This window comes from Mustela erminea, chromosome 4 (assembly GCF_009829155.1).
Source record: "Mustela erminea isolate mMusErm1 chromosome 4, mMusErm1.Pri, whole genome shotgun sequence".
NCBI classification, from domain to species: Eukaryota; Metazoa; Chordata; class Mammalia; order Carnivora; family Mustelidae; genus Mustela; species Mustela erminea.
In genome coordinates, this window is record NC_045617.1 from 141,146,892 (window position 1) to 141,174,289 (window position 27,398).

General features: G+C 45.2%; 1 protein-coding gene across 4 annotated transcripts in view; it reads right to left on the reverse strand.

Annotated features, from left to right (window-relative positions):
• The window catches only part of KIF13A (kinesin family member 13A), a 204,700-nt gene extending 180,693 nt beyond the window's left edge, over window positions 1-24,007 (reverse strand). For all 4 annotated transcript variants that reach the window (XM_032341186.1, XM_032341184.1, XM_032341185.1 and 1 more), the window contains exons 1-2: window positions 23,776-24,007; window positions 23,423-23,513 (exon numbers count right to left, since the gene is read on the reverse strand). In XM_032341186.1, the coding sequence (XP_032197077.1) occupies window positions 23,423-23,513; window positions 23,776-23,830 (146 nt within the window). In that variant the 5' untranslated portion in view covers window positions 23,831-24,007. The remainder of the gene's footprint in view (window positions 1-23,422; window positions 23,514-23,775) is intronic.
• Between the last annotated feature and the right edge of the window lie 3,391 nt (window positions 24,008-27,398).

Sequence of the window (27,398 nt, forward strand, 5' to 3'; positions counted from 1 at the left end):
CTTTTACTGAGTCAAAAGTTCCATTCTCTTTTTAGAAGCAGGAAGGAAAACAAAATGATTACAAGTGACTCAAAACAAAGTCATTTAACTGTGCTTCGTTAGTGAGAGGTTTTCAGAGTACAGCCACTGAAGACATCTGTGATGTTCAATCTTGTGACTTAAGCCAGCACCTTTATTACCACGGTTGGGGATTACCTTGTTGCCCTCATTCAGATTCATCTTTGTAGTGACAGATAACACGCTAGATTGAGTCATCATTTTAGATTAAGGAATAACCACACACTCTTTAGAATTTAAACCAAGTATAATACTGGGGCTAAAAATTTTCAAACAGGTAGGTAGTAGGATAAGGATCCAGTTATAATGAAAATGAGCAATGTCAACTCAAAACACTGTCTGTATCTTTAACTCAACCTCCAAAGTGAGTTAACTTTAGCACTCATCAGAAATGCCTCAGTGCACCCATTAACATTGAATTTGTCTCTAACGTTCTTTTCCCCTAATCGGAGTTTCGTCCTGAAACAGTAAGTTCTCATCACTCTGGAACATATTTTCGCCAGCGAACAAGTACACGTCAAAAGTTCCAAAACAGCAGCCGAAAGACCACAATTAAGAAGCTGCTCGCTGGCCACGATGTGACAATTCGAGCATGTAGGGAAAAGGAGTGTGGATAAAACGTATCCACTAGAGCTGATCCAGATACCACAAAAGGCTTGACTGTTTGAACACAGGTCAGGCGTGCACACACCCAACCGCACGCGTGCTCCCCGTCAGGTCATTCCAAGAAATCCATGTGGCTGTTCACGTCCCCACGACACTGCATCAGCACTCTGCCCCTGCCTCCTGGTTCTTAACACTGCCGTAATCGTTAACGGTGCACTCATCAAAACAGCTAACGTTTACCATTTACCAAGCACCAGAAATGATTCAAATAGCTTTATCTAGTTTTTACAAAGCTGGAGATGAAGGCACAGTGAGGTTCAGCAGCTCGCTCAGGATCGCCCCGCTATGCAGCACAGGGGCCAAGGTTCACGCCCGGGGAGCCTCGTCTGCAGAACCAGTTCTTCTGATGCCACTTCATCAACTAGGGAAGGAAAATTCCAAATATTCCAGGGGCATCTAACTTGGCTTGGCGTGCTATTCCTTTCTGGTACTGAGCACACTTTCTCAGGGGAAAAGTAGTCTGAGGAGGGAAAAACTTCGATGAAGGGAGCCAGAACTCTGACTTGGGGTGAGGCTTAGCTGTGCTTAGTATTCTCAATTTTTTTTTAATTTTTTTAAAGATTTTATTTATTTATTTGACAGAGAGCGAGCGCGCACAAGTAGGCAGAGAGGCAGTCAGAGGGAGAGGGAGAAGCAGGCTCTCTGCTGAGTAGGGAGCCTGATGTGGGACTCGATCCCAGCACCCTGGGATCATGACCTGAGCCGAAGGCAGATGCTTACCCAACTGAGCCACCCAAGCCCCCAGAATTCTCAATTTTTAGATGGTGGTACAGCCAAGGGTGCAGCATGGAACTGCTGAATTTTACTAACCTTAAGAAAATAAGTTTTCCATCTCAGTGGTATGGAATATCACACACACACAAAAAAGGAAAATGCATCAAGATGTTCACAGAATGATGAGCAAAATCTTACTTTATCTCTAATATCCTGTATCTTCTAAGTTGTTTAACAGTGAATGAACACCACTTTTTTAATGAGAAAAGAAATCTCTGTTAAAAGGTTACCCAAGATTTCCAAAAGTAAAGGGACACTATATGCCTCTCACTTGCCTTGCAGGAAGGAAGCCAGAGCCATGCAAAAGTCAGCTGCGAGTCCCTAAAAAGCCACACAGACACTTGGATTTTAAATAGTCACAGTAACATCAGAACCATTTTGTTGGCTATTTTGTCAACGTACAAGTGCTTTGAGGAAGGAAGGCAAGCCGGAGCCCATCCCACTGTCAATGGTGCAAACACTGGAAAACCAAACTCGTCTGAGGCAGAGGAAACTACACAAAGCCTTTCTGGAAGACTGCAGGTCTCGGGAGGTGCCCGGTTATCTCAGGTCTGAAAGTACCCAGCCAGCCAGCTGCAGCTGAGATAACTTCCGGTGAGCAGCCCCTCCCCTCTCACTTGCACCGGTGAGAGAGCAGTGGGCTTTCTCCGGCTCTCCGCGGGCTAGGCTCTGGGCTTCTGCCTTCCTGCTCTGATTTCGGAACCAAGGAGGCCCAGCCATGGAGCTATGACTCATTCATGTTTCATAATTGCTGGGAGACATATCAAAGGTAACTTGTTAATGCGGTGCTCATTAAATAAAGTCTGCAATGACTCATTTCGTAAGGTCAGTAAAGTCTTAATAAAGTCTGTAATGGCTTACTTAAGAATACAAACAGATTCAAAGCTATCCCCGCAGAATGCCATTCTCCTGTGACTTCCGTTCCAACGTCCATTGCGGGACACCATGTGCACGCTTCAGGCTGCCCACAACCCCTGGAACCCCTGGGCTTCTGATTTGCCTCAGGGCATTCATGGCACAGGGGTGCTTCTGAATTTAAAAACAACCACCACAACACGCCAATGGCCAGAGGGCAGGCGCAAGATGCATCATCAGTCTGAGGACCACTCGGCAACCAGAGAATGAAAGGGACCCTTACCCCCCAGGAGAAAGATGACCAGGCAGGCCAGCAGCCCCTGCCCCTCACAGAGCTGTCCTGGGTTAAAAAGCAGCTGTTAACCTGGCGTGAGGCTGCAGGAAGGTGTGCGGCCAACCTTCCAGTATCTTCCGCTTCTCTCTCCATGACAACCGCAGGAAAAACTTCCCAGTAAGCCGACTCACTAAGTCAGGTTGGCCCCCCAAGTGTGGGACCACACCCCACCCCCGAGGGGCAGACAACAGCTCTGGCATTCTAGGAAGACATCACTTTGCCTAGGGCAGGATTCTCTTCCATTAGTCGCCTGCAGGGAACTCGCTGCTGGGGCCACAGCACAGGAGGGACAGAGGATGTTAACCGGGTGAACCTGGTCAAAGTCTGCAAGACCGCTCGGCTGGATCGACCTCTGCTTACGTCACACTAACAGCGGTGGCCTCTGCTTGTCAGCCCAGGGCAGTGGGAGTCAAAGCCGTAAGGGTCTGGAACCACACTGTACAGTCATTATCCCAAAAAGCCACACAACACTGCACAGCCTATGATTATGTAATAATCCCATGCAGAAATTGAAGGTCTTGTAGGGCCCAGACTAGAAGCAGGAGAGCCACAAGTGATGTGACAGACACAGCCTGAGGATGAAATAAAATCTTTCCACCCACAGCCTCACTCACGGACCAAAGCACAGCTCTGCCGGGAAAATGCCGGCGCCCAGGCACGAAACACCTAGAGGGCACCGGCTTCGTACCGGGCGCGCGCTCGCTGCTGGGGGAAACAGAGGGAAAACAGACAGTAACTAAAAGCGGCTCAAGGAGGCACAATAAGCCATTTACACGAATTCTTCAGGAACATGGAGCTGGTTGTTATCCTCCATTCAAGTGTTCAGAACATTGACACAGCACTCCACGACTGAACCCCCAGAGCCAAATTGAACTGACAGCAGGTGAACACAGGGCACCCTGCAACGAGCGTGCGGCTCACCAGGAACACCAGTACCTGAATGCACAAGCAAGCACGGAAGCACGCGTGCACACACGAACAAACACTCCCAGTGAGCAGTGCCTCAAACCTGTGCAGTACTCTAGAAACCAGTGCAGAAGGACCAGAAGCTTGGGAACAGCTCTTCACAGACCCACGGTCCCGCAGCTGTGACCGAAGTCCTCAGGCACCCTCTCCAAAGCACGTCTGTCCAGGGGACTGGAGGACTGGGAGGTGCACTTGGACAGAGGTGCCCGGAGGATTCTGCTACGAGCTCCATCTCTTCCCCACCTTCCACGGAGCACCTCAGTTACCAACGGAGAAAAAGAAGGCTGGACAGTTCTTGAAGAAATAAAATGCCAAGCTCCCTCCTAAAACTCCAGAACAGTGCTGTGGCTGAAGCCTGGCCAAAGTGATAAACTGGGGCTGCTCCAAGCTCTGAAGAGGCTGCAGCCCAAGGACCACTTGCTAACTGCTGCAGAGTGGCAAGGACCCCATCTGCAGCTGTCCGCCAACCCAGTCAGAGCCAGTGAGCCCCCGGCAGTTTCCGCTGGAGGACTGGCCTCCACACACCAGCCCTCGGGGCAGGCGGCACCGGCCACCGGCCAGGGCCTCCCCCCACCCCAACGATGTTCACCAGGGACATTCACAGTATGACCCTACTGCCATGTGGCTGTGGGCACTGAGGGAAGACCCCACTGCAAAACCAGAAGTCTTTATTGAAAGGCCACATTCTGCAAGCGAGAAGCCACAGAGCAACTGAAGAGCTTTCATGAAAAACAGCTCTTTAGAAAATCAGAGATGTACCATTATTTTCCCCCAATTAATAGGCCCTGAAATGCATATCCCTTAGTAAAGGACAGCCTCTCTCAACTCCACTTCACCCCGAAGTACAGCCAGAGACGTCCTAAGGACACAAAAACACCGGTGCAAGGGGCAGCGAGGAGGACTTCGTGCTCAGCCCCGCAAGGCTCCGGCCAGCAAGCACCCTCTGCTGCAAGCACCCTCTGCTACAAACCCGCGAGAGAAGCAAAAGCGCTCTCCAGCAGCCTCGCCGGACCCAGGGGCTCGGTGCAATGCAGGAGATGCGCCGGGGAGGCAGCTCTGGTTTGCTTACGTTTTTACTCATTCAGATTCTAACAAGAGTTTTCAGGCCCTCCTACCGCTCCAGTGCTCCTGCTTCTCTGGCTTCTCCTGCAGATGGAGAACCAGTCTGGTTGCATTTCCACAGCAGCCCCTCTTCAGCAAACACATGGGAACAAGCTGGTCCTCCGCAACATTTCTTTTTCCATTATTCAGGGCAACAGGTTGTGAGCACATGGAAGGAGGAAGGGCACCAGACTGATCCCGAGAATGGATTCAAAGCTTTTTTTTTTTTTTAAGATTTTTATTTATTCACGGACAGAGAGAGATCACAAGTAGGCAGAGAGAGAGAAGGGGCGGGAGCAGGCTCCCCGCTGAGCAGAGAGCCCCTTGCGGGACTTGATCCCAGGACCCTGAGATCATGACCTGAGCTGAAGGCAGAGGCCTAACCCACTGAGCCACCCAGGTGTCCCAGATCGAAAGCTTTTAAATGGGTATTTCTGCTCAGCAATCCTGCCAGGGTCACCAATATCCCTAGAAAGAACTCACCAAATAAGCGAAGGGCTCGGGGAGGCGATCCCTGTCACTATGGCTTCCTGCCAAGCTTATCCGGGATCCAGACATTTAACTGCAAGATTCAAGTTAATTAAAACAAACAACCAACCTGGTAACTGAAGCAGGCAAGGGTCTGCAACCATGTAACCGATCTGATATCTATTTACTTTCCACTGTCATTAGATCTCTCTCTCGGAATCCTGAAAATAAACAGTTCCTCTGCTCTCAGCCTACAGCAGGAATGATACCTCTGACGGGATCTGATCTGTGCTGCTTAATAGCTGTTTAATCACCAGGGCTGACTCATCAAGTAAAAGGCTTTGTCTTTCCAATTTACAATTGCAGCTTATCTAATAAGTCCCTCAGATACTTTAAAACATTCTAGCAACAGAGTGAGACACAGGTAGCCTGGCTTTGTGCTCCCCCAAACTGGCCTACTGGGTGTCCAGATCGCTGAGATGGCTTTGGGGGAGAGGCTGAAAAGCCAAGGCCACCCAGACGCTGACGCTCCAGGCCCACGCCTAGTCCCCTCTACCTCGAGGTTCCTCCTGCTTCCCCGCCCCATCCTGTTCTCTGCTTCCAGGGGTGGGGCCCAGGGAGCACCCTGAGGGTAGGGAGAGGCCAATGGGAGAATCACTGCCCACACTCCCTACTTCCCAGGCCCAGAATGATGGCTCAGATGTTTTACCCAGCCTGGGAACAAAGAGAAAAGCAAACACACACTTCATGTTCATTCATTTAAATGTGCAAAGTCCTTAGGAGAGCAAAACCTTGCATTATATTTCCCTTTAGTTTTGGGGTATTTCTGCACACAACAACTGATCAAACCTGATCAACCTGATCAAAGTTTCTGAGGCCATGCATCGCTCCCTTAATAAAAGGACCACAGGGTGCCTGGGTGGCTCAGTGGGTTAAGCCTCTGCCTTCGGCTCAGGTCATGATCTCAGGGTCCTGGGATGGAGTCCCACATCCGGCTCTCTGCTCAGCAGGGAGCTTGCTTCCTTCTCTCTCTGCCTGCCTCTCTGCCTACTTGTGATCTCTCTCTCTGTTAAATAAATAAAATCTTTTAAAAAATAAATAAATAAAAATTTAAAAATAAAAGGACCACAAATATGCATGCACGTTTGCAGGATACTTTTTTTTTTTTTTTGAAAAAGTATTTTAAGAAATGGGGTGCCTGGGTAACACAGTTGGTTAAGGGTCCAGCTCTTGATTTCAGCTCAGGTCGTGATCTCAGGGTCCTGAGACTGAGCCCTGAGTCGGGCTGGGCTCAGTGTGACATCTACTTGAGATTCTCTTTCTCCGTCTTCCTCTGGCCCTCCCACCCGTGCACTCACTGTCTTGCTCCCTCCCTCTAAAGTAAAACATATTTTAAGAAAATAACTAGTAAATTCAAAGGAACCTACTGCACAGGTAGGTTCTAGGAAATAACCCAAACATATTTTCCAAGCTTTAGAGTGTCAATAAAAAAATGCCAAACCAAAAAAATTACGCTAAATAAGTAAGTCCAAGAATAAAATATATTCACTTAACAAGTGCCAGAGAACCCTTAATTTGAATTTTTAAAGGAGAGGCCCTGAGTCCATTTCTCCAGTATAAACCATTGGAACAAGAGTCACCACCACCCTGGGGACTGGGATAATAAAGTCAGTTGCCTCAGGTAGAAAAACAGAAGCGCAGAAACCTAATATTACTAAACACGATGTTTCAATACCTTCGGACAGTGATTTCCTCAAGAGTCAGTCTGTCTAGGGAGTACTAACCATCTATGAATCCCCTACGTAAATACAGCCTATTAGCCATTAATTACAACCAATGAAGAGAAACACAGTTTAGTACAACACACACTTCCGAGAAGGTACTATTCTGAGGTAACAAGGGCCTGCAGCCAATAACTAGAACTAGAACAATAACTAGAACACAGACCTGAAGGTCCACGGTCATTGCAAAGACAAAAAAGTCTTCCAAATGTGGACACTTCAATCAAGAGTAATTGGAGGGGCGCCTGGGTAGCTCAGTGGGTTAAAGCCTCTGCCTTTGGCTCAGGTCATGGTCCCAGGGTCCTGGGATCGAGCCCCGCATCAGGCTCTCTGCTCAGTGGGGAGCCTGCTTATTCCTCTCTCTCTGCCTGCCTCTCTGCCCACTTGTGATTTCTGTCTGTCAAATAAATAAATAAAATCTAAAAAAAAAAAAAAAAAAAAGAGTAATTGGAAACTCCATATTACTTAAAAGAACTGTACGGTTTCCAGGGCACCTAGGTGGCTCAGTTGGTTAAGTGCGCAACACCTGATCTCAGCCCAGGTCACGATCTCAGGGTGGTGAGATCAAGGTCCGTGTCAGGCCCGTTCCATGATTTTTCTCTCTCCCTCTCCCTCTGTCCCTCCCCCCAGCTCCCTAAATAAATAAAAGCTTAAAAAAAAAGAGAGAGAGAGAATGGTAAGGTTTCCTACTTTAATTGTTCTTTTTGAATGTTTTAAAAAAAAATTCATTTATTAAACTTGGAATGAGTAAGAAACAATATTAAAAACAAAACCCAGATTGAAGGCACCTGGGTGGCTCAGTCTGTTAGCGTCTAACTCTTGGTTTCAGCTCATGTCATGACCCCAGGGTCCTGGGATGGAGCCCTGCTGGACACAGAGCTATCTTGAAGGTCTCTCCCTCTGCCCCTCCCCTCAACATAAAGAAACAAACAAATCTTTTAAAAAAGGGGGGGGGGACGAAACCCAGATCAATGAGCATTAAGTGTCCCACAGTAATAAAAATAATAAAATCATTTACACTTAGTGTGTGCACCGTGCTAATCCCCACACGTCCCACAGTGCCGGTAGCTCTATTTCCATTTTATAAAAGAGGAAACCAAGGTACTATGGGTTAAGGGACTTGCCCAGCATCTCACAGCCAGTAAGTGAGTCACACATAAGCAGTTGGCCCCCAAAGTTCACAGTGGCTCTTGGCCACCATACCATTCTGTCACAATGCTTAGTTATTTACACCCACCCATAACAGCCACAGAAACACTGCAGAAGACAATGAAAAGACTACCCTTCCTTGAGAGTAAAAAGCTTTGGTGCAGATATGAAGTAATTTACTATACTTAAGAAATTTTAAATTCTGTTTAGGCTAACTTTTATCTAGACTGGTGAGTTTTTTCAACACATCAGATGACAAAAGCAAAGATGTACCCTGTACCATTCCAAAAATTCAATGCCATACAAATAAAGAAGATGTTTTATTCATTTTTCAGAAGATTTATCTGAGGGAGAGAGAGCAAGCAAGCAGGGGGAGGGTCAGAGGGAGAGAGAGGATTCTCTGCAGAGCACAGCCCCCTCTGACTCAGGGCTGAATCCCAGGACTGAGACCCTGACCTGAGACCCTGACCTGAGCCGAAACCAAGAGTCGGATGCTTAACTGACTGAGCCACACAGGTGCCCCGCTTTGTTCAAATTTTAAAGGGAAAAAAATCCTTTAACATTCATAGTCTGTGATTTGGCCTGAAGGACCAAAGGGTCAAAGCTGCTCATTCACAAATGTCATAAGTGACATATTACTAGACATCACAGACACCAGGGACATCCAACTAACTGCACGTCACTGTCTGTGGGTGACCCACGGTGGTGTTTCCAACAATTCCCAGGAAAGGGGAAAGTTAACCATGTGGTAAGTACTTTACAAAACTAAATTTATCCAATGTTTGAATTCTAATTATGTCCTTCCTTCTGTTGTTAAGAGGTTTACTTTATTAAATGAAGTATCATGATACAGTGGTGTTTTTGTTTTAGTGTGCTTGCCTGGCACATTTAAAGTAAGTTAGAAACACTGTTTATCCAAATTTTTATTTCTACTGGGTTTAAGAAAAAAAAATTTTTTTTTAAGTGAGCTCTATGCCTAGCATGAGGCTTGATATACCCAGTATCAAGAGTCCTATGTTCTACCAAATGAGCTAGTCAGGCACTTTCGTTTCTGTTGGTTTTTAAAAATCTGGTTCTCAAGTCTGGGAACCAACGAGCAAGGACAGCTACAAGTCACTCTTGAAAAAAGCTAGTTAAATAATAACCTGGCTAGAGAACTTAAAAAAAAAAAAAAAAAAAGAGTCCCTTAGGAGTACAGTAGACCAGCAATTTTGGAAAATTATTTCCACTGCATAACTCAGCATCAAAGCACAGACTAAGCTGTCATCCTCAACAGAGGAATATTTTCTAACAAAGCCAGCAATACTTCAAGGCTTCAAAAACACTTAGTTATGTTGCCATGCTAATGTTACCTATTTGTGCTGTAACTCTAGACCCAAAAAAGCAGATGTTTCAAACTAGATAGGGTTGCTCAAATTTAACACCATTATCTTGATAGCTTTCCAGACCACACTGCTCCCTACTTACTCAAAACATTACCCTTGAAACAGTAATTTTAAGGATCTTGCTCAATGTAATAATGTAACTATTCCCTGTTACAATTTGTAGAGTGGATTCTAAACTTTAATTAACTCTGTAAGTAGAAGAAGTTAAAGACAGAGCACAAAAGGACAAAACAAAACAAAAAGCCCTAACAGTGTATTATCCAATTTTGAAAAAGGGCAATCACAATTACAGGTTCAGCCTATAAATCTTACACATTCTGTGTAGCTGGAGAAATAGGTAGGTGGGCACACAAAGCATCAATTCTGAAGGCGTGCTTTATGAAGCCACGGGCTGTAAGGCTGTTACGAGGTTTATTAATCTGTTTGACAAACCGTATGTGGGTTGACTGCTTGTGGCCTTCCAGAATTGGGGATAAAACTACTTGTTACTGGTAATGCAGTATCTCTGCATGTCACCATTGTCTGCCCCTTCTGGTTTTCCTCTGTGGCTCCCAGCTGGAGATACAGGAGTATTTGTGGTCTTTGGTGGTAGATGTCCAAGCTAGGGAGTGTCTCCTCCAGACGACACAAAGGGCTAACAGCAAAAAGTAAAGCTTCCCTTTCCTCAAAGGCTTCCTTCCTGTTCCCTGTCTTCTTAAAAAAGAAAGAAAGAAAGAAAGAAAGAAAAAGACTGCAAACTTCTTCCCCCAAGGGAACGGCACACAGACGCTTCCCTCACCACGGCTTCTCACAGCAGCGACACTCATCACACCTAGAGACCAGACACTGAAGGGGCCGCCCAGAAGCAGTAACTATTCTGCTTTGGAAAGAAACGCTAAGAGAGCACAAACCGGAAGGGAAATACATACACACACACACACACACACACACACACACACACTCTCCCTCTCTCTCTCTCTCTCTCTCTCTAACCCGATCTGGTCTCACAATGGAAGATAGGAAATACTGAGGATCAACCACGGTTTGGTGGGGCTGTCACCAAACCGCCAGAAACAAAACAAGCTGCCCAAGGGCACTTGAAGGAAACGGCTCTGGAAAGGTCACTTCTCCACCCCCATACGTGCATGCTTGTTGCATAAAACAGCTGCAAGACTGCAGGAACAGCTTAAAAATCACTGCTTCCCCCAGAAAAGCACAACCGTGCAAGAGGAAAACTAATGGACGGGTCCAAATCAGGTGATTTACAAGCCGGTTGCTGCACACAGAAGCGGCGGCCCCCGCCAGGCAGGAGGCTCGCAGAAGGTCTGTGAGGGACCCGCTGGCGAGAAGACCGCAGAGAGCTGGAGCGCGGGGCTGTCTCCTTTCACTCGACACCTTCGGCTCTTGCATCAGCTGCCGCGGGCAAACAGAGCCTGCAAGAACAGTGGCCCCGTCCTCCCTTGTGTTCCTGACGCTCAGAAGCAAGTTACAGTGCAACCCGTTTCAGCTCCCATTAATGTTACCCTGATTACTCTGCTGGACTCAACTCTACACATTAGTACAGATGGGATACATCTGAATTTAAGGCCTTCAAAAACGTGACAGATTACCTGGGCTAGCCCTCAGTTTTATACACACACAGCGTCAGATGGAAAAGGACTGCGAAGTAGCTCAAGGATTACAGCGCAAGTGAGGCGCAGAAGCAGCAGCACCCCACCTTCCAGTCCGTCCTGCCATGCGGACCCTCCACATACACGGGGTCCCCAGGCTCTGGGGCCGTCCAGGAGCTGAAGCTGGGAGGGCTGCCCCACCCCTCGGCAGGGCCCGCAGCCGGGAAGGGCGGTCCATAGGCCCAAGAAGTCAGTATCCAGGCAAAGGACAGGCAAGAGGCAAGGTACTCTGCATCTCGATCATTTAGGTAATTCCTTCCCCTGCTGCTGAAAACCAATAAATCAGGAGAGGCATTTTTATTAAACACACCTGGCGAGGGAGCAGGAAGCTTTTTTTCTTTCTTTCTTAATGGGAGAGAATTTATTTAGCTTTCGAGGCTTCACGTTCAAAGTAAGACACACCCCCGGCACAGGAAGGCCCTATGAAAGTTCCATCCGTTACCTTAATAAGGTAAATATTTAGGCTGATTTTATGAGGCTTTCCTATATTAATTTGCAGAAAGTTAATGGTTATGAGTACATGATCACAATCAAAACAGCAAAACAGACCAAAGGACAAGGTGTGACCCTGAACTTCAACACTTGGTTCATTAATAAATTGGACCTGTGATTCTCAACCTTGGCTACACATGAGAATCCAATGCCAACTGTGTTGAGTCAACCACCGTGGACGTTCAACCCAGTCAAGCCTTCAGATGTCTACACCCTCAGACTTCTGGTCTTCAAAGAGGAGGACCCAGACTGTGGAAGAGAAGTCATACCTACTTTGCTCTGTCTGAATTTCTGACCCACAGAATCTATGAACATAAGGAAATGGCTGTTTTAGACCACCAAGTTTTGGGGCAATTTGCGGAATCATAACTGGGACATCTGAAGAGCATTCAAAAATCCCAATGTCTAAGGTGTACACAACCCAATTCAGCCAGAAGCTCTGAGGGTAGGACCCAGGCATCGATGTTGAAAGCACCTAGGTGATTCTAATGTGTGATCATGTCTTGACCTCTGTCAGCCAACACAGCGGCCACCTGCCCCATGTAGCTGTTTAAATTTAAATTAATGAAAATTGAGTAAAATTTAAAATTCAGTTCTTTGGTTGCACTAGCCTCATATCAAGAGCTCAATAATCATACAAGGCTGGTGGTTACCATATTGGATGCAGATACACAGAACAATTCCATCATTCCAGAAAGTTCTATTGGACAGCACTAGTCTAAACCAGTAGTTGTTGAAGTTTGGTCCTGAGCTAACAACATCAGCATCAGGAATCTGTTAGAAATGCAAATTCTCAAAGCACATCCCAAATCTCTTGGATCAGAACCTTTTGGGGTGGGGCTCTCCAAAACTCTGATACACACTCAAGGGTGAGAACTCTTGGTCTTGTTATGGCCCATACAAAATCATTTTCCTCATCACCTATCTCATACTTAAATATGCAAATTATCAACTTTTAATTCCATTATAATGTAAGAAGATAGTTCATGTTTGCATACAATTTCAAAGGTGAATTTTTGTGTTAGCAGGCATGTTTGAGAAGAAATGTCTTTCAGCTAGCAAAGGACTCTAAATTTCATGAAGATGCTCTCAGCTATGTATAATTATTAAGAGAAGCAATCTTATGGTCCAAAAATATTTAAAGGGCTAAAAATTATGAAACTCAACAGACTATTCAATTATTAAAATTATAATTGTGAAAATGATATAGCATAACAAAATATAAATGGGAGAAAAGCAAAACACAAAATTATAACTGCAAATTTGTGTATTACTTGGACAAGGACAAAATGAGGGTAGAGGAAAAAGAACTGTTTAGGCTTGGCCAGATAGTGACCCCACCCCGTTTTCTTTCCGCCTTCTATCTGATAAAGATACCCATGAAAAAACACTTTAGAATATCTAAGGAAGCAATTTTTTTAAAGATGCAAATGTGCTTTGATGTGAAAAGTCCATTGCAAGAACAATCTGGTAAAACAATTCTATTACTGTTTTAAAAACCAACAAACAAATAAATAAATGTGCAAGAAAAAAAAAAAAACTATTCTACTACTTTATCAGTGCTTCACTGAATCGTCCATCTCAGAGAAACAGGAAATCCAGACAGGACTCAAGTCAATAATGAGGCTTAGATGGGCTGCCCTGAGTGTCTGCAAGGGTTTCTTCTACCTTTCCTTTTACCCTTAGAGCCTACAATCAAATATCAGAATTATGTGTTTTTACAAATAAAATTTTAGAGATGTGAAAACTTGACTTTTTTATTTTGTTTCCGCTAATTGTTGGGTGATAAAATGCCAAATAAACTAATTTCCAAGGAGGAACTTCTCACATTTTTTCTTACACTTGTAAGTCTAAAGTCCCAGAAACATTTTGTAGAGTGACTTTCTTTGAAAAGATAGCCCCTGGGGTGCCTGGGTGCCTCAATCAGTTGAGTGACTGACTCTTCATTTTGGCTCAGGTCATGATCTCAGGGTCCTGGGATCGAGCCCCTTGTCCGGCTCCCTGTTCAGCAGGGAGTCTGCTTGAAGATTATCTCTCCCTCTCTTTCTGCCTCTCCCCCTGCTCACAAGCACGTGTGCACACCCCCACCAAAATAAATAAATCAATCTCAAAAAAAAAAAAAAGATACCTCCTGAATCCCACAAAAATTAATTCTTGGTTGTTTTAACACATGTTTTCATATAAATTTTAGCCTTACTTCCTTCACTGACAGCTCTGTTTTTAAGTAAACTGAATTTCTTATGTGGTCAAGGAACAATGCAATCTTTCTGGGTGTTTCTGTGTTGGTTTCTCTGCTGTTCTGTTTCCTATGCTGGTAATGTTCTCCAAACTCCTTTAAATTCTAAATGCATAAACACCTTCTCTACCATAGCTCCAGGGAAGATCTGAGAAAGAGTGAGTGTGGCTGAATGACTCTGAGAAACCCTGATGTCTTCAAGCAGCCTGCTACTTGGAGAAACACATTCCTGGAATATCCTTAAAAATATGAGTGCACAGCAGGCGTGATTTTGTTAAAAAATTAGACACAATCCAAGTTATCCACTTATCTCTAACTAGATTTTTGCCAGAAGCTACCAAGTTAACTAGTGGGGTGATAAACTGTCCAGTTTCGGATCATGCAGGAAAAATTTCCCAGCCCAACAAGCATACATATTTTTAAGTTAAAAGTAACTAAAAAAAAAAAATCAACTAGAATTTAGTGATGCAAAACTAGGATTTTTCTACTTTTTACAGCTTTTTGTACTAACTATAGCTAATTACCTTTATGAATGCTGGTAATTATGCATTGTCTAGGGCAGCTACTACCTTCAATTATAGCATTTACATATGCTCTTATGGAAAAGGAAATCATTATTTTTATTTCCATTGTTGGAAGTTAACAGAAAAGAGATTACACAAAAGGTTTTAATAATTTTTTTTTTTTTTTTGGCACTGAAGAGAACTTACAAAATGCTTCCTGTATGTGTTGGGCATTCTTGAATCTAGGCACTGAGATTACAAAGATGAGTCATATATTGTCCTTGCCCTGGAGAAACGAGAGTCTAGCTGCATTCAGCTACATCTGAGCAATGTCCTTAGCAAAGAAGACAGAGATCAAGCTATCTTTACTTTAAACTAGCTTCTATAAAACTACTTCATATTTTAACAAACAAAACACCACATTTAAAAAAGTAGACCATAAACAGAAAACTATCATTAATGTCCTCAGAAAAGACAGAAAATACCATAACCAAGAAACAGAAATAGGATACTATTAAAAAAAAAAGGCAGAGACAAAAATAAATAAATAAATAAATAAATAAATAAATAAATAAAAGCTCTTGGAGATTAAAAATTGGTAGGGTAAAAGAAAAATTAAACATAACAGCTGGGAGATAATAGAGGGGCTCTTCCAGAAGGTAGAACAAAAAGATGACAAGGACACAAGGCATGCAGGACATAAATTTCCAAATCAAAAAGGTCTATCCTGATTTCTCAAAAATGGGGAAGGCGGCAGGGTGGGGGGGTTAGGAAGTAGGGAAGGAAAAAATAAAACAAGATGGGAACAGAGGGAGACAAACCATAGGAGACTCCAAATCTCACAAAACAAACTAAGTGTTGGGGGATGGGGGCTAGAGAGAGTGTGGTTGGGTTACGGACATTGGGGAAGGTATGTGCTATGGTGAGTGCTGTGAAATGTGTAAGCCTAATGATTCACAGACCTGTACCCCTGGGGCAAACAATACATTATTTGTCAGTAAAAATAATAATTTATAAAAAGGGAAAAAAATTGGGGAAGAATATTCTCTAGGATTCCAGAAAATGAAAATCTATGTCACATCTAAAAGATTAGAAACCCAAACAGTGGGGCACACGAGTGGCTTAGTCAGTTAAGTGTCTGCCTTCGGCTCAGGTCATAATTGCAATATCCTGGGATCAAGCCTGCATCAGGTTCCCTGCTCGGCAAAGAGCCTGCTTCCCCCTCTCCCTCTGCCACTACCTCCTACTTACGTTCTCTCGGTCTTCGCATGTGTCAAATAAATAAATAAATAAATAATATCTTTTTAAATTTTTTTTTAAATAAAGAAATCCAAATAGCTTTGGGCTTTTCACCAGAAGCCCAGGAAAGTAAAAGACAACAGAGCAACTATACGTCTTTAAAATGGAATTTGATACCCACCTAAACTATCAATGAGGTGAGTGAGGAGAACAGATACTTTCATGGTTTCAAAAAGCTTTTATCTTCCAAACACCCTCTCTTAAAGGAAGTTACTGAAGAATATGCTCTACACAAAATTGAGGCAGTAAACCAAGAAAGAAAAAGGAGACAGAAAAACAAGAGATTCCACACAGAAGAGAGGTAGCGGGAATCCGCAGAATGATCTGACAAGCAACCCCGGCACGACAGCTTTGTCAGGCACTGAAGACGACCAGCTCATACAGGAGCAGGCTGGAAGGCTTAAGGAGAAATGTCTCCAAGAAGATGAAATCAAGAGAAGTATTTGGTATGTCTTGAAAGGAGATTTAAGCAAGGAGCAGACAATGTAAATGTTAAATTAAGGATAAGAAAATAGAAAAAGAAGCAAATTAAAGAAAAAGTCAAAAGTAAAAACAATTGTTAACTCCAGGAAAAACAAAAAATTTTGTATGACAGGAAGAGAAACCATAGAAGAGCCCATGCCTCAACTGTATATAGTTGATGATATTATGTAATCATATAAATAAACACTAAAAATGGATAAAATCAAAATTGTTATATAAGTATATTGGGGAAATAGGGGATGGGAAGAATTTGGGGGTACGGTGCAAATAAGGCATAGAAAGAGAACATAAAACAAATAAAAAATTAGCACTACCAGCATGTTATTCAGAAATATGGAGGGAGGGGTGCCTGGGTGTCTCAGTGGGTTAAGCCTGTCTTCAGCTCAGGTCATGATCTCAGGGTCCTGGGATCGAGCCGCACATCAGGCTCTCTCTCTAGGAGCATGCGCCCCCTCCTCTCTCTCTCTGCCTGCCTCTCTGCCTACTTATAATCTGTCAAATAAATAAAATCTAAAAAAAAAAAAGAAAGAAAGAAATATGGAGGGAAATACCAAAAGAATGAGCTCAAATTGCTATATGTGGCTGATTCTGTGAAAGAAATGAAAAAGAGGATTCCTTTTTTTTTTAATCACAGATTTTATAAATTATAAAACTACTTTACAGCGGCACCTGGGTGGCTCAGTGGGTTAAAGCCTCTGCCTTCGGCTCGGGTCATGATCCCAGGGTCCTGGGATCAAGCCCCGCATCGGGCTCTCTGCTCTGCAAGGAGCCTGCTTCCCCCCTCTCTCTGCCTGCCTCTCTACCTACTAGTGATCTGTTTGTCAAATAAATAAATAAAATCTTAAAAAAAAAAAAAACTCTTTAAAAAAAAAAAACTACTTTACACTTTAAATTATATACACTAGGGGCACCTGGCAGGCTCAGTCAGAAGAGCACACAACTCTTGATCTTGGGGTCATGAGTTCAAACCCCCTTATTTTAAGTAATCAGAAAAGATTACTTAAAATTGAAAAATTTCAATAAATAAAGTACATTGATTTTTATACACACACACACATACACACATACACACACATATATATATTCAGGACCCAATCTCTTGCCCACTAAACTTCTGTTTTTCAAATTATAAAATTATAACACATTCCTGGGTTGTGATATTAATTCAGTAAGTCAACGATCGCTTCTAAAATGAATTAAAACAGAGGGATAGGAAATAACAGATACACTGCACATAGTAAATTTTTTCATGAACCTCCATTCATGTGTACACGCACACACACAGAGTCCATGATGTTAAATATATTTTTAACCATGGACTATGAACAAAATAATTTTTTTTTAAGATTTTTATTTATTTATTTGACAGAGAGAGAGATCAAAAGTAGGCAGAGAGGCAGGCAGAGAGAGCAGGGGAAGCAGGCTCCCTGCTGAGCAATGAGCCCAGTGTGGGGCTCAATTCTAGGACCCTGAGATCATAACCTGAGCCAAAGGCAGAGGCTTAACCCACTGAGCTACCCAGGCATCCCTGGAACAAAATAAAATTTAAAACACTAATCTACACTGCATTGTAATTACTTTTAGTTTTGCTTTTAAAAGTAAGAGATTCCAATCTACCTTTATTTTAAAACAAAGGCATGGCAAATGTTGACAGCTAATGAAAATACTCCATTAAAATGCTCTTTAAAAATACCACTAATGTCATGCATGAAGAATGATCACTCTATGTTAATGAAATCTAAATGTTCTGCTTTCTTACTACTGACTATAATATTTGAGCTAGAGAGAAGTATAACACAGAAAACAGAAGAGAATTCAAAGTCACCCAAATAATTTCATAATGTGGAATATTACTGATTCTTAGATGATCTGTTTTTTTAAATTTCACATGACTTTCACTGCTTTCTAAACCTCTGGTCCTCAAAGATACTTGAGCAGAAGGAGCCATCCTAGGTGCCTTTGGAACAGGAGGGGAAGCCAACTTGGGAAAAAAGTTACAACATACAATACATAAAAAGGGGCACCTGGGTGGCTCAGTCATTAAGCGTCTGCCTTTGGCTCAGGTTATGATCCCAGCGTCCTGGGATCCAGCCCTGCATCAGGCTCCCTGATCGGAGGGGAGCCTGCTCTCTCTCTCCAGCTCCCCCTGCTTGTGTTTCATCTCTAGCTGTCTCTGTCAAATAAATAAATAAAATCTTAAAAAAAAAAACAAGAAAATATATCTAGTTCAACAAGAGACATAGCTTTCTTCTGCGGACCTTCAAGGAAACATACACTTTACAAGCTACAATGTACATACTGCAGTGTGGAAAAATCGGGCAGGAAGCTAAGACTTTGATGCTCTTTTACTAAGAGCCTAAATTTACCCCATTTTCCTTTTAACCTGGCTAAAGTATGTATGTACATTGCTTTAAATACTTATCCAACAATTCACTTTACGAAAAATAAGAACAAACAAATTCCACTATATTCTCTTCATAATAAAACTTCACTTCCTAAAAGTTGTAACAATCAGATTCATAAGCCATCCATCTATATTTTTAAAACCATCAATACCACCCAAACTAGATATTAAAAAGAATGAATATGAATCTATGGGTATTTAAAGACAGAAAAGGGGGTGCCTGGGTGGCTCAGTGGTTAAGCCTCTGCCTTCGGCCCAGGTCATGATCCCAGGGTCCTGGGATTGAGCCCCACATCGGGCTCTCTCCTTGGCAGGGAGCCTGCTTCTCCCTCTCTCTCTGCCTGCCTCTCTGCCTACTTGTGACCTCTCTGTTTCTCTCTGTCAAATAAACAAATAAAATCTTTAAAAAAATAAATAAATAAAGACAGAAAAGGTATTTGTTGAAATACACAATATATTCACGTGCAAGCAGGTATGTTTGTGTCTGAAAATATACTTTGTTTTTGGTGAGATGAGGGGATGGGAAGAATAGGGGCAAAAGAAGACTTTAAAGGGGCGCCTGGGTGGCTCAGTGGGTTAAGCCTCTGCCTTCAGCTCAGGTCATGATCCCAGGGTCCTGAGATCGAGCCCCACATAGAGTCTGCTTCCTCCTCTCTCTCTGCCTGCCTCTCTCTGTCAAATAAATGAATAAAATCTTTAAAAAAGAAGAAGAAGAAGAAGAAGACTTTCAAGTATGTATCTGTTCATACTGTGTTTTTTTTAATTTGGGAAATCAAGGATTCTCACGCACTTCTCCCCTCCTGAATTGCCTTATTTCTGCATCCTGTTCCATGCACTTCCACGCCCCTCCTCAGGACCCTGTTCACACCAGGGAACCTACTTGGTGCAGACACTTGCTGAGCGCCTACTGTATGCCAGCTGCTAGTGAGGGTGTGACACAGGGTAAGTAAGTGCCTTCAAGGGAGCTTGCAACCTCAGAAGGAGACAGAAGAGGAAACAGGTCATTTCCAATAACAGGGTACATACAATGGCAAAAGTATAATCCACATAATCTACCACATTGTATTTTAACTATTTTTCCTTCTCTCTTCCCACATCTCTCGAAGTCACGGACCTCTGATACAGGCACTAGGCCGATACTCATCTTTGGATCCTCTGCGAAGAGAAAGGATCCCATATGATGTAAACTTCATAAATATCTCCTGAATAGTAAATGCAACAATATTTTAGGAAACATGTTCATAATCCAAATGGCCAACAGATACATGAGAAAGTGCTCCACATCACTCGGCATCAGGGAAATACAAATCAAAACCAGAATGAGATACCACCTCACACCAGTCAGAATGGCTAAAATTAACAAGTCAGGAAACAACAGGTGTTGGCGAAGATGCGGAGAAAGGGGAACCCTCCTACACTGTTGGTGGGAATACAAGCTGGTGCAGCCACTCTGGAAAACAGTATGGAGGTTCCTCAGAAAGTTGCAAATAGAGCTACCCTACGACCCAGCAATCACACTACTGGGATTTACCCTAAAGATACAAACGTAGTGATCCAAAGGGGCACATGCACCCAAATGTTTACGGCAGCAATGTCCACAATAGCCAAACTATGGAAAGAACTTAGATGTCCATCAACAGATGAATGGATAAAGAAGATGTGATACACACACACACACACACACACACACACACACACGGGAATATTATGCAGCCATCCAAAAAAAAAAAACCCAAATCTTGCCATCTGCAATGAAGTGGATGGAACTAGAGGGTATTATGCTAAGCAAAATAAGTCAATCAGAGAAAGACAATTTTCATATGCTCTCTCTGATATAAGGAATTTGAGAGGCACGGCGGGAGATTGTGGGGGTTAGGGAGGGAAAAAATGAAACAAGATGGGATTGGAAGGGAGACAAATGATAAGAGACTCCTAATCTCATGAAACAAATTGAAGGTGGCTACGGTGTTAGCGATAGGGTGGCTGGGTGATGGACATTGGGGAGAGTATTGTGCTATGGTGAGTGCTGTGAATTATGTAAGACTGATGATTCACAGACCTGTACACCTGGAGCAAATAATACATTGTATGTTAATAAAAAAATAAATAAATAAAATTAAAGTAGTTGATCTTAGGGGGAAAAAAAACAACAACAAAAAGAAACATGTTCATATCTATCTTAATGTTTCAAAACAGTGAACAATAAATATGTCCAACTATTAACCTGGACCTCTGTAGTGTAGTATAATCTTAGAATTTCAGAATAAGTATCTTTAACCTCAGAAGCCCTATGATCTTTCAGTCCTTAACATGTAATCTTGGCTTTTATTCCATAAAGGGGAGAAATCATGAAAGCTAAGCCTATCCGTTTCTTTTTCTGGAAATCAAAGGATCCTTGCTTGTTTTTACTAGCAGGACTGCAAACTTTCACCCACTAAGTTAAAATTTCTATTCATAGTTAATATATTAGTAATTTCTTGCAATTTTCAGGAAAATAATAATCGTCACCTTGACACAGGTTTGCCAATATTATTTTAAGACTTCCTATAGTTCAAGCCTTGAACTAATAGGTAAGAAAAATAATATTCTCACCTTTCCCTGAGCTTTAGCCCAAAATAAATGACAGAAATGAATTGCAAACATAACATGAAGCATTGTTGTAATTAATCCACCCAGAGCCCAAGGGAGGAATCATTTCTATTTTTAAATACACTGTTGCTTTAAGGGAAAACCAGTGGAGAAATATGAAACCAAGCTACATAATGAAAATCAAAATGCACTGGTGTCTCCATCCTTGCAAAGACAGTAATCCTAACCTACAAGCTGCACCGCTGGAGAGACTGCACTCGAGTTTTCTGTAAACTGAGTGACCAGTACCCAGGCAGAATCCCACAAAAAGGGTCCATCCACCAAAGAATCTGATCTGTCAGGGGGACAAAACAAGAGAACTCCTATGTTTCAATGCTATTCTTAACAGTTTCAGATAAGGGGCTATTCCAATAAGCCAGCAGATGGAAAATTCCCCAAGTCACCCTACAAATCTTTACTTAAAAGATCCCCATTCGTAATTGCAGTGGTGTCCCTAAAAATGATCAACTAATTATTAAGCATTTCTAACCACCTGTCTACAGTTATTTGTATCCGGGTTCCACAAAATTAAATGTTTCTCTCCACAAATTAGCTTCATCTCATTAAACGGTAACTAACCTTAGCATTCCCTATCGTTAAGAGTGACAAGGAGCAGGTGCTAAACCAGCAAGGAAAACAGAAGCAGCAGCTACATTAACGGGAACTAATATTCTACCTGTTTCCCAGACGGCTCTCAAGAACCTGAGCCAGCAGAATTTGCAGAGAAAATAATAAAACTATACCCAGTTCCAGAAAAAATGTTGATGATGTGAACTCTAATCCAATCCCTCAATACTGAAATTTACTCAGTTCACTATCACCATGAAATATACAACTATACCACTACAAATGTATCTAAAATACTATAAATCTTTACAATGTATCTAAAGATATTATTCAAGGATACATCTATTACTGAAAACCATCTATTAACTGAAAACCATGTAACGCATTTTAAGTATAACTTTAGCTATCTACTATCATCATGACTATCTGCTACAGGGAGCAGAATGTTTGCAAACTGAACAAAAATCTCCACCCTCAGCACAAAAAGCAAAGAACTCCCAATCTTACCTCCTGACAACGTCTTCCCCGAAATTTAGCAAAATTGTGACTGAACACCACATGATTATAGAATAGAGGCAGCTGCTTCCTTTAGCCATAAAATAACAAATCCTACTTCAGTGTCTATTCAGTGAAAAAATCTCCCAAGAGCAAAAATCACTAAATTGTACTCCATCAATCAACAGGTGACTTTTAGAAACACACTCGTACTCATGTCCCAGAGGAATTAATTCTGTCAGATCTCCCGGGTTTGTGGGTTTTTTTTTTTCCTTTCTATTTTTACAAGCTACTGCATTGCTATACTGAATGAATTCCAACCGTTTTCTTCTCGGGGGGGGGGGGGGGGCTTACCAGAAAAATGCCAAATATTCAAATTATTTTAAGGCATTTTCCCATACTGCTGCGTGGAATAGAGCAGAATTAATAAGGATCCAAGAGTTACCACTTTTCAAATGCAAATATGTTGCCATCCAGTAAATGCAGCCCCTTTTTAAACATCCCCGCAGTGTCTACACAGCTCAGGGCACCACTTTTGTTTCCTTGAAAATCAAAATTCGCGCATTACATTCAGGCATTATCTCGACCCAGCACCAACAAAATAATAGATTTTAAATGGTCCACGCCTGAGCCTGCATCATACAATACTGTTCTGCTTTATTATGGGGAGGGTCCCCCTCTTCTCCATGCAAAGTCCCTAACAATTTCGCCAAATAAAGCCAACTGTGCAGGGTAGGAAAAAAAAAAAAACCGAAGGGCACTGGGTTCCACTAAAACAAGGCCTTGGGATCGTCCATTGCCCGCCTAAGGCCTCAGTTTTCTAATCTGTAAAATGTGGAACTAGTCGTCTCTAGGATCGCATCCGGCCCCCTCGCTCCGGGTGCCCCGAAGCCGGCCAGGGACGCGGCGGGCTGGTGCCGGCTCGGAAGCCGCTCGGGATGGGAGGGAGCAAGGAGGGGGGGCAGCGGGAGGAGAGGAACTTGGACTTGCAACCGCCTCAGACGGGAGCGTGCGACAAACTTGAAGCCGTCCTCCTAACAATAGGGACGAGCACTCCCCTTCTCCGGGCTCACACTTGCAGGGGCTGCGGGCTGGAAGCCGCCCGCCCGCCCTCGCGGCGCCCGCTTTACCTTTCTCCCTGCTTGGTGTTGGAAGGAGGAGGGTGCAGGACCGTCTGGTTCCCTTCCATCTCCACCACGCACTTGGTGTTCAGCTCCAGTTCTGGAAGCAGAAGGGAAGAGGCCGCTGCCGAGCCGAGCATCCGCGCCGCCGGCCCCCCCCGGGCACGGGGCTCCCCCGGGGAGGCGGCCGAGCCGGGGGCGCCGGGGGCTCCGCGGCCACTGCGCCGCCCGCCCGCGCCCCGGCCCCGCCGCCCCCGCCGCGCTCTCGCCGCCCCCGCCCCGCGGCCCGCACTTTGCAAAGTTGCCCCCGCCCTCGGCCCGACCCCAGATGGAAAAAAAAGAACGAGCGGAGAGCTCCTCACCTCGCCGGTTCATGGGCCGGACGCGGACGGCAACTTTTACCTTGGTATCCGACATGTTGGCGGCGCCCGCTCGGCCCGAGGCGGCCCCTCACGCGCCGCGCCGCCGCCGCCGCAGCCGCGCGCCCCCCGAGCGCGGCCGCCGCCGCTCCGCCGTGTGCTCCGCGAGGCAGCGCCGAGGCGCGCGGGCCATCCCGGGGGAGCGCGACGCGGGGCACGGCCGGGCCCGGGGAGGGGCGGGCGCGCGGGGCGGGGCGCGGCGAAGGCGGCGGCGGCGGCGGCGGGCGGGAGGAGGCCGCGCCGCCGGGCCCAGGCGCCGCTCTAGCCGCGCCGGCCGAGCCGAGCGCGCCGCGCCGCGGCCCCTCGCGCCCGCCCCGGGATGGCCCGCGCCGCCATCTTCCGCGCCCCGCCCCGCCGGGCCCCCGGGAGCGGGGAAGGTCGGCGCCCGGAGCGCGGCGGGGAGCCCGGGCGAGAACGGCGAGCGGCGCGGGGCCTGGGGCCGCGGGGGCCGGACGCCTGCGGGGGCCGGGGAGGGGGTGCCCGGGCCGAGGCCGCGGGGAGCCCGGGGGCGCCGCCTGGCACGGAGTCCCCCAGCGGGGCCGCTGTCACCCGCAGACCCGGCGCCCTTGGGCGGGCCGGGCGGGCAGGCCTTCCCCACGGGACCGAACCGCCTGCACCGAAAGGCCAGCACGCCGCCCCCTCCGCGCGCCCCACACCGGCGGGCCGCGGGCTTTTCAGACGCCTGTGGGGGACCGACGCAGGCTGGAAACCAGTGTGTGCGACTACCACCGGCACCGTGTGTGTGTGTCTCAACGACTGCTCGCGCTCCCCTTCCCGTCCCTTCCCCGCCACTTCTGTGCGAGAGACGTCCAGCAGGCTGGGAGGGTCACTCGCTCTTACATAAGAACGCAGGAGCCCTGGATTCTGTCCTCCGGCCGGACGCAGACCTCGCTGCCCGGGGCGGAACTGGGTGAATCCGAGTTACTCTGTTCGGTTCAACAAGTGCTTATCGGGAGCTTCCCGTGTGCCAGGCATTTTGAAGGGTACACAAGCCTAAAATTCAGAGTTCGAGTCTGGGGGACGGATTTCGAGTTGGCTTAAATGTGGAAATTCAGTCATTCATAAGTTCATTCAGAGTCGGCTTGGGGGCCTCCTGCGTGCAGGGTGCTGTAAAAGGTACACGCGGACGTGCATGAAGTTTTAGGGGTCCTGTACCCCAGACTCACATTCTGTGGTCGGGAAAAATAGCACGGGAGTCAGGTCTAATGCCACTGTGTGGGCAGGTGGTGTGACCGAGGTTCAACTCGGTCTCCAGCAGGTGCCAAGCTGTGATTTGTGGGCTTACCTTTAAAAGAATGCTCCTCCTTACTTCTGTCTGTTCCAGAGTCCACTAAGCTCACCTCTGAAAGGCTTGGGGCACCTTCATTCTTTTCCTTGACCTACTAGTGAAAACCTTTGTCCACCCATTTGTCTGTCCAACACATGTGTCCTGAGGATCGACTGTGTGACAGACACTGTTCTAGGCTCTTGGAATATAATGCTGAAAAGAAGAGGCAAGATTAACAAACTTCTGGGGCTAACCTGCTAGTTCTGTGCCTTTCTCCTCGCCTTCCAGCTACTCAGGGATTTTCTTAACTTCCTGGTTTTACTGTCTATCTATTACTATCTCCTTAAATCCAACTTCCAGACTGATTTTTTTTTCCTAATTAAAATTGTATCCTTTGATCATGCATGCTATTCCATTGCTCAAAAACACATAAACAAACCCTCCTGGTCATCCAGTACCCTACTTAAGATTACCTTGCTTGTTCCTGAAGTCCTTCCTGTCACCCAGAACCTTTTCACAAGCAAGAGTCCATCCCCATGCTAAGCCATTGTTTTGTGGTTTCCATCCGCGTGCATTATAGAGGGTTGAAATATGCCCTCAAAGATACACTCAAGCCCTAACCCCTGGTATCTGTGCATATGACCTTATTTGGAAACAGGGGCTTTGCAGGCATAATCAGGTTAAAATGAGGTCATACTGGGATGAACCTTAAATCCAATGGCTGGTATCTTTGTAAGAGAAAGAACCAGGAGATTTAAAACCCCACACACAGAGATGGCCGTGTGAAGATGGAGGCAGAGATCAGAGTGATGGGAGCCACAAGCCAAGGAATGCCAAGAATCTCCAAAAGCTCTGAGAAGCTAGAAAGATGCAAGGAAGGATGCTTTCCTAGAGCCTTTGGAGAGAGCACAGCTCTTCCAACACCTTGATTTTGGTCTTGTAGCTTCCAAAACTGCGAGAAAACAAATTTCTGTTGTTTTAAACCACACAGTTTGTGGTAATTTGTTACAGCAGCCCTATGAAAGGAATAGAGGGATGAGTGTTTCTTGCCCTCTCCCCCAAATCCTTCTTATTTTATGTCCCCTCTCCCCTCTTCTTAATTCTCTGCTGTATCATGAAAGCCTCGAATACCTAACTAAGAAGTTTCAACTCCAGGGGTGTCTGAATGACTCAGTTAAGCGTTTGCCTTTGGTTTAGGTCATGATTTCAGGGTCCCGGGATCAAACCCCATGTTGGGCTCAGTGGGGAGTCTGCTCAGCAGGGATTCTGTTTCTCCCTCTCCCTCTGCCCATCCCCCTTCTTCCCCCCCTCACCCCTGCTCTCTCTCAGTCTCAAATAAATATATACAATCTTTATTTTTAAAAAGTTTCAACTCTATTCTAAAGGCAGGGGGAATTGACTGAAGGTTTTGGTTTGGAAGCTGGGGACTGACAGGTTCAGGGCATCCTGAGGAATGACTCAGAGGGCTGTTGCGGTCATCTCAATGACAGGTGGCAACGGCTAGAACAAAGCCAGTGACAGTGCAGGGGGTGTGGGGTGGGGGGAGAAGAGGAACAGATGCAGGGCACGTTGTCAACGAGAGTGGAATGAATGACTTAGCCATCGATGGGATGTGAGGACTGGGGGAGGCCAAAGAGTTGTTGGTGACTGGGGAAAGGTCTAGAAAAATAATGGCCCAGAACCCACCACAAATGGATGAGAAGAAGTCTTAAGGCGAGAGGGGGAATGATTAACAAGGTGCTGCTAGTTAAACAGCTTTCGGTGGCTCTTTGCTGAGTGGTTGTGCCTTCTGCTTTCCTTTCCCTACCCTCTCCAACTTTAAAGGTCCACATTAGTCCTCACCTCTTATAAAAAGGGTTTACTGAACATTTATTCTCCAAAAGAGTCTAGCCTTAATTCACTTGGAATCATATATTTTCAGAGTGAGAAAGTGCCTTTTTGGAGTCTTCTAGACCTTTCTACAACATCCCCTAAAATGGTCAACCCTCTGCTTGAGTATGTTGGTGGCAGAGGGTTCACTACCAGGTGACTCTGTTCTATCTAACATCACAAAGTTGAAGATCTCCGTGAAGAATCAAATTTGCCTCTCCGTAAATCCCCGCCGTTGGCATGAGTGCTGTCTCCTAGAGCTTCACGCTCTGAGTCAAACTCCTCTCATAGCTGGCAGCCCCTCGGATACTTGAAGTTGGTGGGAGCTCACGTCCACGTGAAGACTTCTGTTCCTCTGAGTGAGCTGTTCTGATGACCACGGTTGTATAACACAACCTCCCCCAATCTAGCAATGGCGCTTGCAACAATT